A 14,925-nucleotide genomic window follows, 5' to 3' on the forward strand; every position below is an offset into this window, starting at 1 on the left:
CTGCCATAGCCAATGTTCTGGTAATGCCCTATAGATGCTGCGGTCACCATGACCACAGCATCAATATGGTTAAACAGAGGGGATCACTGTCCGTAATTGCGGGGACCCGGCTTTCACATTCTGGCGGGTTCCCGCAGTGATAACCTGGGCTCAGCTTCTGCCATTCTCATAAGGTACTAGAATAAATAAATAATGCTGTCACTAGCTGCTATCTATATATACAGAGTTCCAGGTGCATGGTCCTGCAGAGTAACCTGTTTAATAGTGCTGCATAATGGTGGATAGCATAGAGGTGAGGAGTTAGCTGGGGGTAGACTTAAAAACACATAAAATGACACCAGGTTAGGGAATGTGGTGTAGGTCATGCCAGCAAATTTTTGCAGCTTGGGAGATGTCATTGAGATTATATTTATCTTAAATCACTGTAAGATCTCGATTAATAGACAAGTCTGACTGCTGCATTCAGGATAGAGAAAGTAGAGGAGAGAGTTTAGTACTATAAGTGGAAGAGCGATTAGTAGGGACTTGCAGCAGTCGAGATCAGTAACCAAATTACCCACTTTTTAAATACATTAGCTTTGGATATAAACTGACATACAAATAAAATACACATCAAATTTCACCAAAAATGCGAAAAATTCAAGATGGAGAATATTAGGGAGATTCCAATATGGCACAGACGTATCCCACTGTATGTATATTGCAACAGGTGTACCATATACTAGTCAGCTGGAGGCAACTGTGTCTCCATCTGTCATTATATGTCAATGTGTACACTTAGTGTATATGTCAGGAACTTTCAGAAAACGAGATGTGACTCCAGCCTTCCAGTTTTTATAAAAGCGTGGTATACATATGGAATTCCAGGCAGGTGTAGATGTACACCTTTAGCCTTCACAACTTAATCATGTTGGCATTAGAATGCACCCCCGCCCCAGATGCGTATGACGTCAATACCACATGATAAAGGTGGTCCCGTGACACCCTGCCAAGACTAGGGGGAAATCTATAACAGCAAAATCTTACATTGTATCACTTGACTGTTGCATGAGTTAGGCGAACAACATGTATTGTTGTAAAGCAGAAAATGCCTAAAGTAAAAATCCCAGAGACAGAATTGGGAAGAAAAGAATAATTTTTCTAACTCTATATTGATAAAAATGCTAAAATGCTATTGATTCTCCATTCATGTATAATCAGTACAGGATGTGAGGCTCATGCCTTCATTTTAGTCACATGAAGTACACCAATTTTACTAAACACTTGCTGATGAAACCATGAAACAGCCTGCATTTATTTATGTAGGCTGCATTCCTCAACAGCCATGCTGCACACACTGGGGCACATTTACCAAAAGCTGAGCACCAGTTTTCTGTCAGACTTTGCCTGTTCTTTTCAGTACAAACTGCTGGCACAGGTATTTAAGAGGGGTCTGAGACACATTTCTGGCGCACCCTGCATTATACCACGAGTTCCCCCAATGGCATACCACCAGATCTTTACCTGTATGTCTCATAGTATGGATTTACGAATCATTTTAATGTTGGGGAAAGTAGAGTTCACAAAGCCATTTCATCTAACAGATAAATCAAATGTTACTATTCCCCTTTAATACACCTGCTAAAAGTATTCCCCTTTAATACACCTGATGAAACAATCTGAAGAAGTCTTCATATACAGGTTCCAAAATGATGTTATTCTTTAATTACATTAAACATGTCAGCCGCAGACTAAGCAATGTGACTTATCATAAAGATATAGAATGCTAATAACCAGCATGACCTATTATGTTAGTTAAACATTCTTCAGAGATATGCTACATATGTAAATAGGCAGGATATATATTTTAATTATAACCCTGCTGTTACATTTCACCAGAAAATATATCTTAACCCTTAGTCATTGTGGTACACTGCATCTGTACTTTTATAGTGGTTATTTAAAATAATGGTTTATATGTATCATGTTGAGAAAAACATTAAAACAAAACGCTGGACATATTTCTTTGAGAAGATGTAAATTTTACTCAAGAAACGTGGCAAGTTTGTTACACAACATGTACACTGATGGGAAACTTCAATACCTTCTTTATGACTTCATGTAAACAGTTGTATTATAAATTTATGGGACCAGGAGAAATTAGCATAAAGTATTTCAATATAATGGAGACACATCCAAACTTGTTAGAATTAGACATTGCTGCCAATACTATAGAATTTTTGCGGGGAAGGGGGGCACGGTTGAATGTGTTAGAGTTCCTGGAAAATCCTCATAGCAGCACAGTGTCTATGGGTATGTTCAGTAGAAAGATAAGAACAGAGTTACACTCTATCTACCTTACCCCCCAAACCTGGACTATAACATGAGAACACAATACCTTTCATCCAGCTCAAAGTCTTCTCCTTCAGGCATTTCTGCCTTCATTATAATGGGTTCAGCAGCAGTCAGTATAATCCAGATATTGATGTGTATTACCAGTGCTGCCCAAGTCGTGGAAGCTGGAAGCTATGGCAGTGTGTTTACAAACCTCCTGTGTGTCGCCAGTCTTGAATGAAGCTTTCTGTGAGCGCACATTGATTGGCTGTTATAAATAGGCCTGGCTGTGAGCACACACTCAGGTCTCATGAGCTGCCTCCCTTCTCCAGCGCTGTGACCAGGCAACACCCCTGCGAGATTTGTATTGTGACAGCTTCAAGACATACCACAATGTATTAACCTGCTGACAATGTGTTTATTATTTGTTTATTGTTGTTGTGGTTAATGTGTTTATTATTTTGTCCGGGACATTGTCACTGGCCAATAGAGGTATTGAACAATGTAAAGTGATTTATCTAATATATAAAGCTGTGTGTGTACGTATGTATGTCCGCTGAAGGAATCTACACCGTCGCATTTACAATCACCAAATTTTGCACAGTTGTTGCCTGTGACTCTGGGAATGTCAAAGACTCAGTTTAGAGCTGAAATCTTCACCCCGCACTTTCCAAAATCCACTTATTACCCACCATATACAGGAACCATTTTCTGCGCTGCTGCTGTGGCAGTTGGAAGTTGGAAGCTGAGCCGCTATTGGTTGTTGTTCTGCCACAGGTCATTAATATGAGCTCTGAGCTTTGATTGGCTACTACAGGCAATGAGTATAAGACTGTGTGAGGTAAATGGATAGGGATACAGAGATAGGGGGAGATTTATCAGAAATGTCTGAGGTAAAACTGTTCCAGCTGCCGATGGAAACCAATCAGAGATCAGCTGTAATTTTATAACAGCTGTGTAAAAATTAAACTTGAGCTCTGATTGGTTGCCATTGGCACCTAGAGCAGCTCTGCTCTCAGACACTTGTGATACATCTCCCCATAGACAGTCGGAGACAGAGTCATTGTTGTGAGAGTGTCAGAGACAGAGCATTTTCATATTTGCCTTAGGCACCAAATATGCTAGAATCGCCCCTGATCTCAACAACATACTGGCTACAATATTTACATCTAACCCCTCTAAACTTTGTGCATGTACACAGTATATATATTTAATTGAAAGATAAAAATCTAATTTAATCTAAGTTGGTAAAAATCTACTCAACTGAAAATCATGTACTGGAGTTATAATGTAGCAAGCATTCAACCTCGAGTTGCCATGCAAGGGAGGTGGTGGTACAGAGCAAATAAGTATATCATGTAACTATCTCAGGAAGCAGAGCATCCAAGCACAGGAGGCTGGTAAGACAAGGAGGGGGTCACCCCAAGGCCTTGACTAGGCAGAGGGCAGGGAGCACCGAAATGCATCTGTAGAGTATAAAGTGAGAGAGTTTGGACACCTTTCATCTTGATGGTCCCATACCATGTTGTTATATACAGTGTGCTCATAGGGTGTAATAGTATTAAAGAAAATATTAACAGCTCGCACCTTCCAGTACAGACCATCTAAAATTCTTTAAAAAAAAATCAATCTGGGTTTTATAAGTCTTTCTGGCTACGCTGTCACTCCTGAGATGTTTTCCTGGAACCATCGTCTATATGCCAGAAGGTAAAAAGACAGTGAAAAAGCAGAAGTCAAATACCGCCAATGAAGCTTCAAGTTCTGCCATGTCAGATGTGCACCAAGCCTATAAAATTAAATTCTATAGAAGCATCAAAACTCTTCATTCGGCCCAGCCAGTAGACCCTCGTTTTTTGAGATCGGTGTGAGTCCCATAAGTGGACCTTTATATATGTAATTTATACTGTACACGGGAAAACCCCTTTTAGGAATATGTCACTGGATGCATCCATCCCAGTGTTCTTGCCTTGTGATGCTTTCACAGATAGCTAAATAGGGATTTATGCTGTCCTCTAGAATTCTATTGTCAAATATTTAGAAAAAAATACTATTTTGTAATATTTGGGTCTTGCAAAAAACTGCAAAGAAAAAAAAAGATTTTTCACTCCACTCTGGTTAGGAAAGCATAGAGACTGATGTGCGTCAGATTTATCACACTTGACTATTTTAAAAAGTTACTAAAATTATTTCCTTCAGCAGGTGAGCAGAGAGTGAAAGCATTTTATGGCGGATTTTTAAATTACAAAATTCTATAATATAATGGAAACACACATTGGAGTTGCCTTGTGATAATTTTCTTACACAGTGCTTTTTTGTGGCGTTTTTTGTCACTTTTTCTGTTCTTTTTGGGTAAATGAAATTTTCTATGATAAATACCATTAAAAGTCAATTGGGCACATACAAATGTAGTGAGGTTTACTGATGGTAGATGTGTCCTAATAAGATGACTTCTTTTATTTGTAGCTTTATATGTAAATATAGAGTTATAAAGGTTATGCTAATTACCCGGTCAAGCTACGTCACCCAAGCGCCTCAGGGATCCTCATATTTTAATTTATGCACTCCTGCCGTAGCGCCAACAGTGCATAGATAGGTGATGGGCAGAACTGCAGGCTCTACAGGGGAGAGGCATAATTTAAAAAAGGAGGCGCTCTGCGGTGCTCGGGTGACGTAACCTGAGCACCCCAATGTAATTAGCATAATTATTATAACTGATGGAAGATGTCTTTTAAGGCACAACTCCAATATTTTTTTTCTTTGCAAATCAATAGCTCTTGTGATGTAGAACAACTTTACCTATCATCTTGATAACCTATGTCCAGCAGTTTCCTTGCTATCCTCCTCAGTTTAGCATATTCCTGCAAAAGCTGTCTTCCTTGGCTTTGCTGCTTACTGCTATAAGACCATCATGTGTTTACAATAAATTCTACTGGTTCTAACTTCTGGAGGGTGGGGCTGTGGTAATGTGATGCTCTATGTGCCAAGCTAGCCATGTCTCTGCAGATTGAAGGATGCAAAAGTCTACTGAAAAGAAGAGTGAGGTAAAATGGCTTCCATGTTCCCCATCAGTCCATCCATCCCAGTCTGTGATTCTGTAGAAATGTCTCTGTCTTTCTCTGCACCTTGAGCTTTATCATAGACTCCTCTGTAGCAACCCCCCCCCCCATACATTCTGCTCTCTGGACTATTTCTACACAGCAGGGAGATATTAACCCTTAGTACTCACTATACACTTTATGTAACAGTTTTAACTGCAAGTTTCTACTACTTCTCTGCTCCACAGCAATGCTGCCGGTGGCTTCAAAAAGATGGCGGCGCATGGGCGGTCATCAGGGAGCGGCGATCCGTCGCCATGACAGACTTGGGTCTGACCTTAGGGTCAGTGGATAAGGACAGGTAATATACAGATATTCTCAAGCATCAGTTTTTCTTTTTGTTCAGAATATTTCTAAGTATCCATGTGTCTATATATTTGTATGTCTCAAACTTTGGCCAGAAAGTCAGTGGCAAGTGCATTAGTCTTAGTTTTATGTGGCTAAGTATATGTATATATATATATATATATATATATATATATATATATATATATATATATATATATACAGGCGGTCCCCTACTTAAGGACACCAGACTTACAGACAACCCATAATTACAGACAGACCCCTCTGATCTCTGGTGAAGCTCTCTGGATACATTACTATAGTCCCAGACTGTAATAATCAGTCTGTAATGAAGGTTTATTGATAATCCTTAGTTCCATCACAGCAAAAAAAGTTTAAACTCCAATTGTCACTGGGGCCAAATTCTATTTTGTCTGGATCTACAATTATAAAATATACAGTTTCGACTTACATACAAATTCAACTTAAGAACAAACCTCCGGACCCTATCTTGTACGTAACCCGGGGACTGCCTGTATATATATATATATATATATATATATATATATACACTCACCGGCCACTTTATTAGGTACACCATGCTAGTAACGGGTTGGACCCCCTTTTGACTTCAGAACTGCCTCAATTCTTCGTGGCATAGATTCAACAAGGTGCTGGAAGCATTCCTCAGAGATTTTGGTCCATATTGACATGATGGCATCACACAGTTGTCGCAGATTTGTCGGCTGCACATCCATGATGCGAATCTCCCGTTCCACCACCTCCCAAAGATGCTCTAATGGATTGAGATCTGGTGACTGTGGAGGCCATTTGAGTACAGTGAACTCATTGTCATGTTCAAGAAACCAGTCTGAGATGATTCCAGCTTTATGATATGACGCATTATCCTGCTGAAAGTAGCCATCATATGTTGGGTACATTGTGGTCATAAAGGGATGGACATGGTCAGCAACAATACTCAGGTAGGCTGTGGCGTTGCAACGATGCTCATTTGGTACCAAGGGGCCCAAAGAGTGCCAAGAAAATATTCCCCACACCATGACACCACCACCACCAGCCTGAACCGTTGATACAAGGCAGGATGGATCAATGCTTTCATGGTTTTGACGCCAAATTCTGACCCTACCATCCGAATGTCGCAGCAGAAATCGAGACTCATCAGACCAGGCAATGTTTTTCCAATCTTCCACTGTCCAATTTCGATGAGCTTGTGCAAATTGTAGGCTCAGTTTCCTATTCCTTGCTGAAAGGAGTGGCACCCGGTGTGGTCTTCTGCTGCTGTAGCCCATCTGCCACAAAGTTCGACGTACCGTGCGTTCAGAGATGCTCTTCTGCCTACCCTGGTTGTAACGGGTGGCCATTTGAGTCACTGTTGCCTTTCTATCAGCTCGAACCAGTCTGCCCATTCTCCTCTGACCTCTGGCATCAACAAGGCATTTCCGCCCACAGAACTGCCGCTCACTGGATGTTTTTTCTTTTTCGGACCATTCTCTGTAAACCCTAGAGATGGTTGTGCGTGAAAAACCCAGTAGATCAGCAGTTTCTGAAATACTCAGACCAGCCCTTCTGGCACCAACAACCATGCCACGTTCAAAGGCACTCAAATCACCTTTCTTCCCCATACTGATGCTCGGTTTGAACTGCAGGAGATTGTCTTGACCATGTCTACATGCCTAAATGCACTGAGTTGTCACCATGTGATTGGCTGATTAGAAATTAAGTGTTAACGAGCAGTTGGACAGGTGTACCTAATAAAGTGGCCGGTGAGTGTATATGTGTGTGTTTGTTTGTGGTACTGCATATTTGAGTAGAGAGACTTCAGTTATAATTCCTTTGCCCATCATGACTTAAATGTCAAAGTGATAAACCCTGGAATTAGATTTTATCAGTGAATGATCAAAGCTTCAGTGACTTCCTACTAAGCCATGATGACCAGTGATATGGTTATGACTAGAATATTACTGCCACCTGACAAGTGAATATGTTATCCTACTCTTCCTCCTCTAATACAACGTTGTGGAAAGTACCTAAACATCTATTGGCATAGAGGTTTATGTGCCTACCCCTCAAGCAAATGTACCATATATACTCGAGTATAAGCCAATCCGAGTATAAGCCGAGGCCCCTCATTTTAACACAACAAAAACTGGGAAAAATTATTGAGTATAAGCCAAGGGTGGGAAATGCATTGGTCACAGCTTTCCAGTATATAGCCAGCAAGCCCCCAGTCAGAAGTCGCACTAACATTTTTCCAGAAGGGTAATAATACTCCTCTCACCATTTTTGGTGAGGAAGAGTATGGAATTTTCAGTAATACAAATATATAACTCCAAGTTGTATAAATTGTTAATAGCCAGTCCCACTGTTTATTTTTTACTAGATAGTCCTTCCCAAAAACATATGCCTTCTGACCAATGCACTTGCGTTCACTAACTAGCAAGATGTATTTGGCCGCGATAAAGTTGCTACTTACTGAGCATAAGTGTTTTGGTTCAGGGAGGATTTTTTTCAATAGAATGAGTTTCAAAACAATGTGAAAACATTGGGGTCTTTGGGGTATTTATTTTATCCCTTACTTGAAATGCCTGGATCATTGTACAAGCACTGTCATCTCCTGTGTCCTCTCCTCCTCATAGATTGTAAGCTCTTGTGACCATTGTACAAGCATTGTCACCTCCTGTGCCCCCCCTCCTCATAGATTGTAAGCTCTTATGACCATTGTACAAGCACTGACATCTCCTCTGTCCCCCTCCTCCTCATAGATTGTAAGCTCTTATGACCATTGTACAAACATTGTCACCTCCTGTGTCCCCCTCCTCCTCATAGATTGTAAGCTCTTTTGACCATTGTACAAGCATTGTCACCTCCTGTGCCCCCCCATCTCATAGATTGTAAGCTCTTATGACCATTGTACAATCACTGTCACCTCCTGTGCCCCCCTCCTCATAGATTGTAAGCTCTTATGACCATTGTACAAGCATTGTCACCTCCTGTGCCCTCCTCCTCATAGATTGTAAGCTCTTATGAGCATTGTAAGATCACTGTCACCTCAGGTAACCATCACTGACCGGCAGCAGTGAGTGCTCAGGGGGCGTGGCTTCAGCTTCCCATCTGCCGGCAGAAGCAGAGTCGTCTCTGCAGTGTAGTGGGTTAGTGTTCACGTGACTGCTCTGTGCACTCCACTGTCCGCTCTGCTCCTTACAAACTAGCAGGCGGCAGCTGCACATCACTACTGCCGAGAGCCAGCGCCTTTACAAGAAAATCACCTAGCGTATTTATACGCTTGGTATTTTTTTTTGGAGAGTAAATCAGCCTCTGCATGCGTCATAGACTCTTGTAGAGGCGTTATCGCGATCTCTGCCCCCAGTAGTATACAGCCAGCCCCATTTAGCATAGGGCATGCCCCCCCTGTAGTATATAGCCAGCCCCCAGTAGGATATAGCCTGCCAACCCACTGTATTATATAGCTAGCCAGCCCCCAGTAGTATACAGCCAGCCCTCCCCCAGTAGTATAAGCCAGCCCCTTTTAGTATACATCCATCCCCCTGAAGTGTACAGCCACCCCCCTGTAGTATACGGCTAGCCAGCCCCCTTTGTAGCCAGCCACCAGTTTGCCCAGCACTTAAGAAAAATAAATTTGGGTAGTCCCGATGCTTCTATCCTCTCTGCAATGCTCCAGTCCCCTCGGTTCCTCTTCTGTCTGTTGTAACAGAAGGGCCCGCCGCGCCGAGCATCTGGGATCTGCGCCAAGCATCTCGGGTGGAGGGAGGTAAGCATGTAAGATTATTTTTTTGACTTGTGTATAAGCCGAGGTGAGGGTTTTCAACACATTTTTGTACTGAAAAACTCGGCTTATGCACAAGTATATACGGTAAGTCAGCGCTGTGCAACAAGGCAAAACATTGCACACCAGAAGATGGGGAAAAACAGCACTGCACACACTAAAGAAGCTGTAAATCACTGTAAATAGGGTGAGAAAACGAAAGACAATGAAACGAAAAGATGACATCAATAGCCAGGACACCATGGATTGTGGAAATTATGCATTACACGTAAAGGGATTAAGGAACCAGTAGACATGAAATAATAGATCATCATAGCTTCTTCTAACCTTTATATCTCTCCTCTACCACCAGCATTTATGTGCAACATACAAATCAGTCCAATTGTGGTCGACAATTCTTCTCAAAATACAATTATATTTCCTGGTCTGTTATAACAAGTAACCACATTCAACACACAACCAACATACAATGCAATCTGCAGGACATGTGACTGGCTGGAAGATCCCAGACAATTAGCATTTAACTGGTAAAACATCAGCATTACTACATGTTATACTGCTTCCCTACTGGAAAGTGTGGTACTGTATGTCCTGTACTGTCTTTACCTGTGTCAGGAAGAGCTGCCCCTTTGGACAACTCCATTTTATTTTCCTGGTACATCATTTAAACTGTATATGACCTGGGAGAAGCTCCTGTCCCATTGTAGAGAGTCATTTATAGCTTCCAGCTGCTGTTTGATGCTTATGTGTGGGGAATTCTTTTATATATAGCAGTTTCTTATTATTCTTTTGTTATATTTCTTTCTTACTTGCAAATAACATTTTGTAGTTTCCCATGGAATGGTACTGTTCTGCAGTGATGTGACAAATGTCCCTTCTGTGACCGTTGAGGCTGCTGACAGCCTGAAGTGTTTTTGGGACCATTTATGGAAGTGTAAACAACGCATGGGGCTGTACTACAGGAACAGGAACAAGGTAAGTACCTGCAGGGCCGGATTATAGGTGGGGCTCCAGGGGAGCATGACCCGGGGCCCCCACCATCCTGCTCCCAGAGTGGGCCCCCACCAGATGACCAATATCAATAAAAATGTATGTCGGTGTTAGACATGGGGCGCCAGCAGCAGACCGCTGGCGCTCCCGGACACTGAGCTGACTGTGTTTCTTTGTTACTGGAAGCGATGTGCATCTGTTGTGCTGCAGCGCATAGCTCCCAGCCAAACAGGTCAGCTAGTTACAGAGCCACGGTGCCGTGCCTCCTCACACATGCCTCCCTCTCCTAGTGCCTAGTTGGAGACAGTGAGCTGACTATCTCTGCCTGGAGCGATGTGCGGCAGCCACGCTTCTTCAGCGTTTTGGAGGGTCTCTGCCTGTGGAGGGACAGGAGGCATCTGTCTGGACTGGGGGTCTCTGCCTGTGAGGGGGGGGGGATGGCGGCTGTATGTAGACGGATTATTGGGGGTTGGCGGCAGTATGTAGACGTGTTACTGGGGGGTTGGCGGCTTTATGTAGACGTATTACTGGGGGGTTGGCGGCTGTATGTAGATTTGTTATGGGGGGGGGTTTGGCGGCTGTATATATAGATGTATTACTGAGGGATTGGCGGCTGTATATATAGATGTATTACTGGGGGGTTGGCGGCTGTATGTAGATGTGTTACTGGGGGGGGGTTTGGCAGCTGTATGTAGATGTGTTACTGGGTGGTTGGCGGCTGTATGTAGATGTTTTACTGGGGGGTTGGCGGGTGTATGTACACGTATTACTGAGGGGTTGGCGGGTATATGTAGACATATTACTGGGGGGGGGGTTGGCGGCTGTATGTAGACGTATTACTGGGGGGTTGACGGCTGTATGTAGACGTATTACTGGGGGATTGGCGGCTGTATGTATAGATGTATTACTGGGGGGTTGGCGGCTGTATGTAGATGTGTTACTGGGGGGTTGGCGGGTGTATGTAGATGTGTTACTGGGTGGTTAGCGGCTGTATGTAGATGTGTTACTGGGCGGATGGCGGGTGTTTGTACACGTATTACTGAGGGGTTGGTGGCTGTATGTAAACATATTACTGGGCGGTTGGCGGGTGTATGTAGACATATTACTGGGGAATGGCGGTTGTATGTAGGCGTATTGCTGGGGGGGTGGGGGGTGTATGTAGACGTATTACTGGGGGTTGGCAGCTGTATGTAGATGTATTACTGGGGGGTTGGCGGCTGTGTATATAGATGTATAACTGGGGATGAGGCGGCTGTATGTAGATGTATTAGGGTGGGGGTAGTAGATAGTGGGCAGAAGGACATGTATATATGCTACATTCAGTTGGGGTCTCCACCACATTTTGCGCCCAGGGGCCCCCACCAACATTAATCCGGCCCTGAGTCCCTGTTACATTTTTACCTTCCACTTAACCTGCCCACCCGCATGGTTTAACATTGTATGTTCTGCTTCTTCCAGAAGGATAATTCACTTTAAGAATACATTTTATGAAGTTTTTCAGTGACCAACTTTCCCCATTGTTCTCTATAAAAGCTATAAAATCACATACTCCATCAAAAACTGACTTTAAATGTGTCAGAGTCAGAAGTAGTGGACCCTCTGTACCATGATAATGTAAGCCGACACCTGGGAGCAGATGCTCGCCGCAAATCAGGTTGGATTCATTGTGGCGTGGTACCACCAGGTCGCTCTACTAGGCTAGGTACAGAGACGTTGAGCAGAATTGTAGTCAGGGACAGGCAGGAGGTCAGAACAGGCAGCACAGAATCAGAGTCGGGGACGTATTGGAAGGTCAGGGCGGGCAGCAGAGGAGCGCAGTCATGGATGGAAGCGGGGTCACAACAGGAATTCAGAATATGAGCGCAGGGCATCAGGAACACATATTTCTCAGAGGCACAAGGCTCAAAGATCCGGCAGGACATAAGGGAAGAGATGGGCTATTTATTAAGTACCAGGTGGCCAGCACCAATTAGCGGTGTGCTTACCCTTTAAATTTTACAGAGCAGGCGCGTGCGCCCTAGGAGGTGGAAAGGTGCATGCCGAGCCGTGGGAGACACCTCTGGAGTGCAGAGAGGTAAGTCAGATTGCAGCCTGCACGGAGGGGCACACGGGTGCACCAGCGACCCGAGACATGGGTCGCAGGGGCACGTGTGATAAAATGCCCCCGTTTGAGGCCAATGTGGTACAGGACACCAAAAATGGAGCAAGACTACAGGTTCCAGCTGCCCACATCACACTGTACAATATTGGCCTTAAACGTCGCAGGTTCTTTGTAATATGCTGGTATGATACCAATCAGAAAATCCTCGATTTTGGGCTCTTTGATCATTATATGTGTGTTTTGGGGCTATAAATGTTTGCTGTCTCCACTAAAAACTTTATCCTGTATGCTCTATAATATACAAAAGTAAATTTTCTGTGTAAATGTTGGGTTTATATCAAATATCAAATGTTGGGCTTATATCAAATATCAAATTAGGTCAGTACATTACTAATCCCTCTACTACTACTACTGTCAGGCTAAGTTACAAGACAATTGCATACAAGAATCTGTCTACGATATTCATTCATAGTTAGTTCCGCACATTGATTCATATTCTCCAGACTTTGTTCATTTATTAGGTGTTCATCATGTGATAAGTATTTCATTCTGTCAGGTGTGGGTACAACTGAGACCAGATACAGGATTTATAGTATTAGATGACTTTTTTTTTATAAATATGATATCAGCCTTAAGGAAGGCATTTGTTTAAATCAATATCATAAGCCTACCAGCAGACAAGACTTAAACAGATTTAGGAACTAAGGCTACGCCTGGGCAGAGAGTCCTACAATGAGCTTGTAACAGGAACACAGTGCATTTCTCCTGAATAAACTGGCAGCAGCTGTTTTGTTCATTCCTGTTAACAGTATATCATGTGAGCGAGCTGCAATCTTCAACAGCCACATGATCAACAGGTTCAAGATATGTAAAGAACTACTTCTTCCATACAACCTGATAACATTTCATGGCCTACGTAGAGAGAAGCATAACAATAATGTCCTTCAGTATGAAGAAGCAATATCCTGTGCTGTTTTATTACATTAAAGGGAGTCTCCTCTTTAGAGTTAATCTCTAAGCAAATATTTGAAGGTCAGGTTTTGGCCACTGACTAGCACTCCCAAAGCTTCTCACAACTTTCCCTACCATATCAAACCTTACATACCATAATTTTGAAGAACCTGGACCTCATGGGCAGAAGACATTATTATCATAATGTCACTTCTATTAAACAACTGCAACTGATAACATACATCTCAGGTCACAATGGACTGACAACCTTCAAGGAAATTCAGCAGTTTGTTTTATGAAATTGGGTGTTTTTTTTTACAGTAAAATACCTATCAAAGACATCAAGACACCATGAAGACCTGTTCTTGATGGAGCACAGGCATTTCTTCCAGGTTGCTAGATTTCACTTCTCCCTGTGTGCGATCAGTGATCAGATCTGTAGTAATTGACCAACTTTCTTTTTTAAGATTTGACTGTAAATTTAAGCTTTGGCTACCTCCATAAAAAAAGTGCCAAATCTTGTTTTTCACAACCGTTTGATTTAGGCTGGTGCCACACGCAGCGCTTTGTCTGCGTTTGCAAGCGCAGACAAAGCGCTACGTGTGGCACCAGCCTTAGTCTGGCATCCTTTTTTCATAAACTATAGTCTATGAGTAATCCATGAAAAAAGGTTCTGACTAGGACAGACAGCACATGAATGATTTTCACGGTTGTGTGCATTTACCCTTATTTACATGACTATATATTATACCTGTGTGGGGGCTGTGTTTGGCATAAAAATATTACATTAGCACTGACGCAAACTACTCATTGAGTAAATGGGGACCAATTCATGGCACAGTTACATGTATAAGCATGTTCACCTAAATATAACCATAGTGGAGATTAAATGGCGAGTGATCAACATCAGTCCATCAAGTCCAACCTATACATTATAATGCGTTTATCTAGAAGAAGGCAAAAACCCTGAAAGGCTGATGCCAGTTGGCCCAAAGCAGGGAAAAGTTCCTTCTCAACTCCTAATATGGTGGTCAGAATAGCTCCCTGGATCAACAGAAACTACTAACAAAAAGTTTTATTCCCATACCATGTGATATTATGGCTCTCCAGAAAGGCATACAGGCCTCTGTGAACATATTCAAATTATCAGCCATTACAACATCTTGCGCTTGCACAGTAAATAACCTTTCTAGGTTGCTGTATCTATGTATTTAAAAACTGAAGGTTCACTTGGAAGTGTTGGCTAGACAGTGCCTTTAGCGTACCTTAAGGGTTGGTGACCTGGAAAGTCAGACATTGGCACCCCAAACTTCACTTATTATTTCTGACCTGTGGACTATTTTAAAGAATAAATTTTGGAGATAATTTCTATATACTGTTACTAT

General features: G+C 42.5%; 1 protein-coding gene across 2 annotated transcripts in view; it reads right to left on the minus strand.

The window, feature by feature from the left end:
* Window positions 1-14,925, minus strand: part of RETREG1 (reticulophagy regulator 1) — a 61,026-nt gene that overhangs the window by 27,188 nt on the left and 18,913 nt on the right. Inside the window, exon 1 of one of the 2 annotated variants that reach the window (XM_072152787.1) lies at window positions 2,378-2,563. The exons of the other annotated variant lie outside the window; for it this stretch is intronic. Within the exon in view, the coding sequence (XP_072008888.1) occupies window positions 2,378-2,424 (47 nt within the window). The 5' untranslated portion in view covers window positions 2,425-2,563. Of the gene's footprint in view, window positions 1-2,377; window positions 2,564-14,925 lie in introns of those variants that run through there. 2 annotated transcript variants of the gene reach the window in all.

This window comes from Engystomops pustulosus, chromosome 5 (genome assembly GCF_040894005.1).
Source record: "Engystomops pustulosus chromosome 5, aEngPut4.maternal, whole genome shotgun sequence".
Classification (NCBI taxonomy): Eukaryota; Metazoa; Chordata; class Amphibia; order Anura; family Leptodactylidae; genus Engystomops; species Engystomops pustulosus.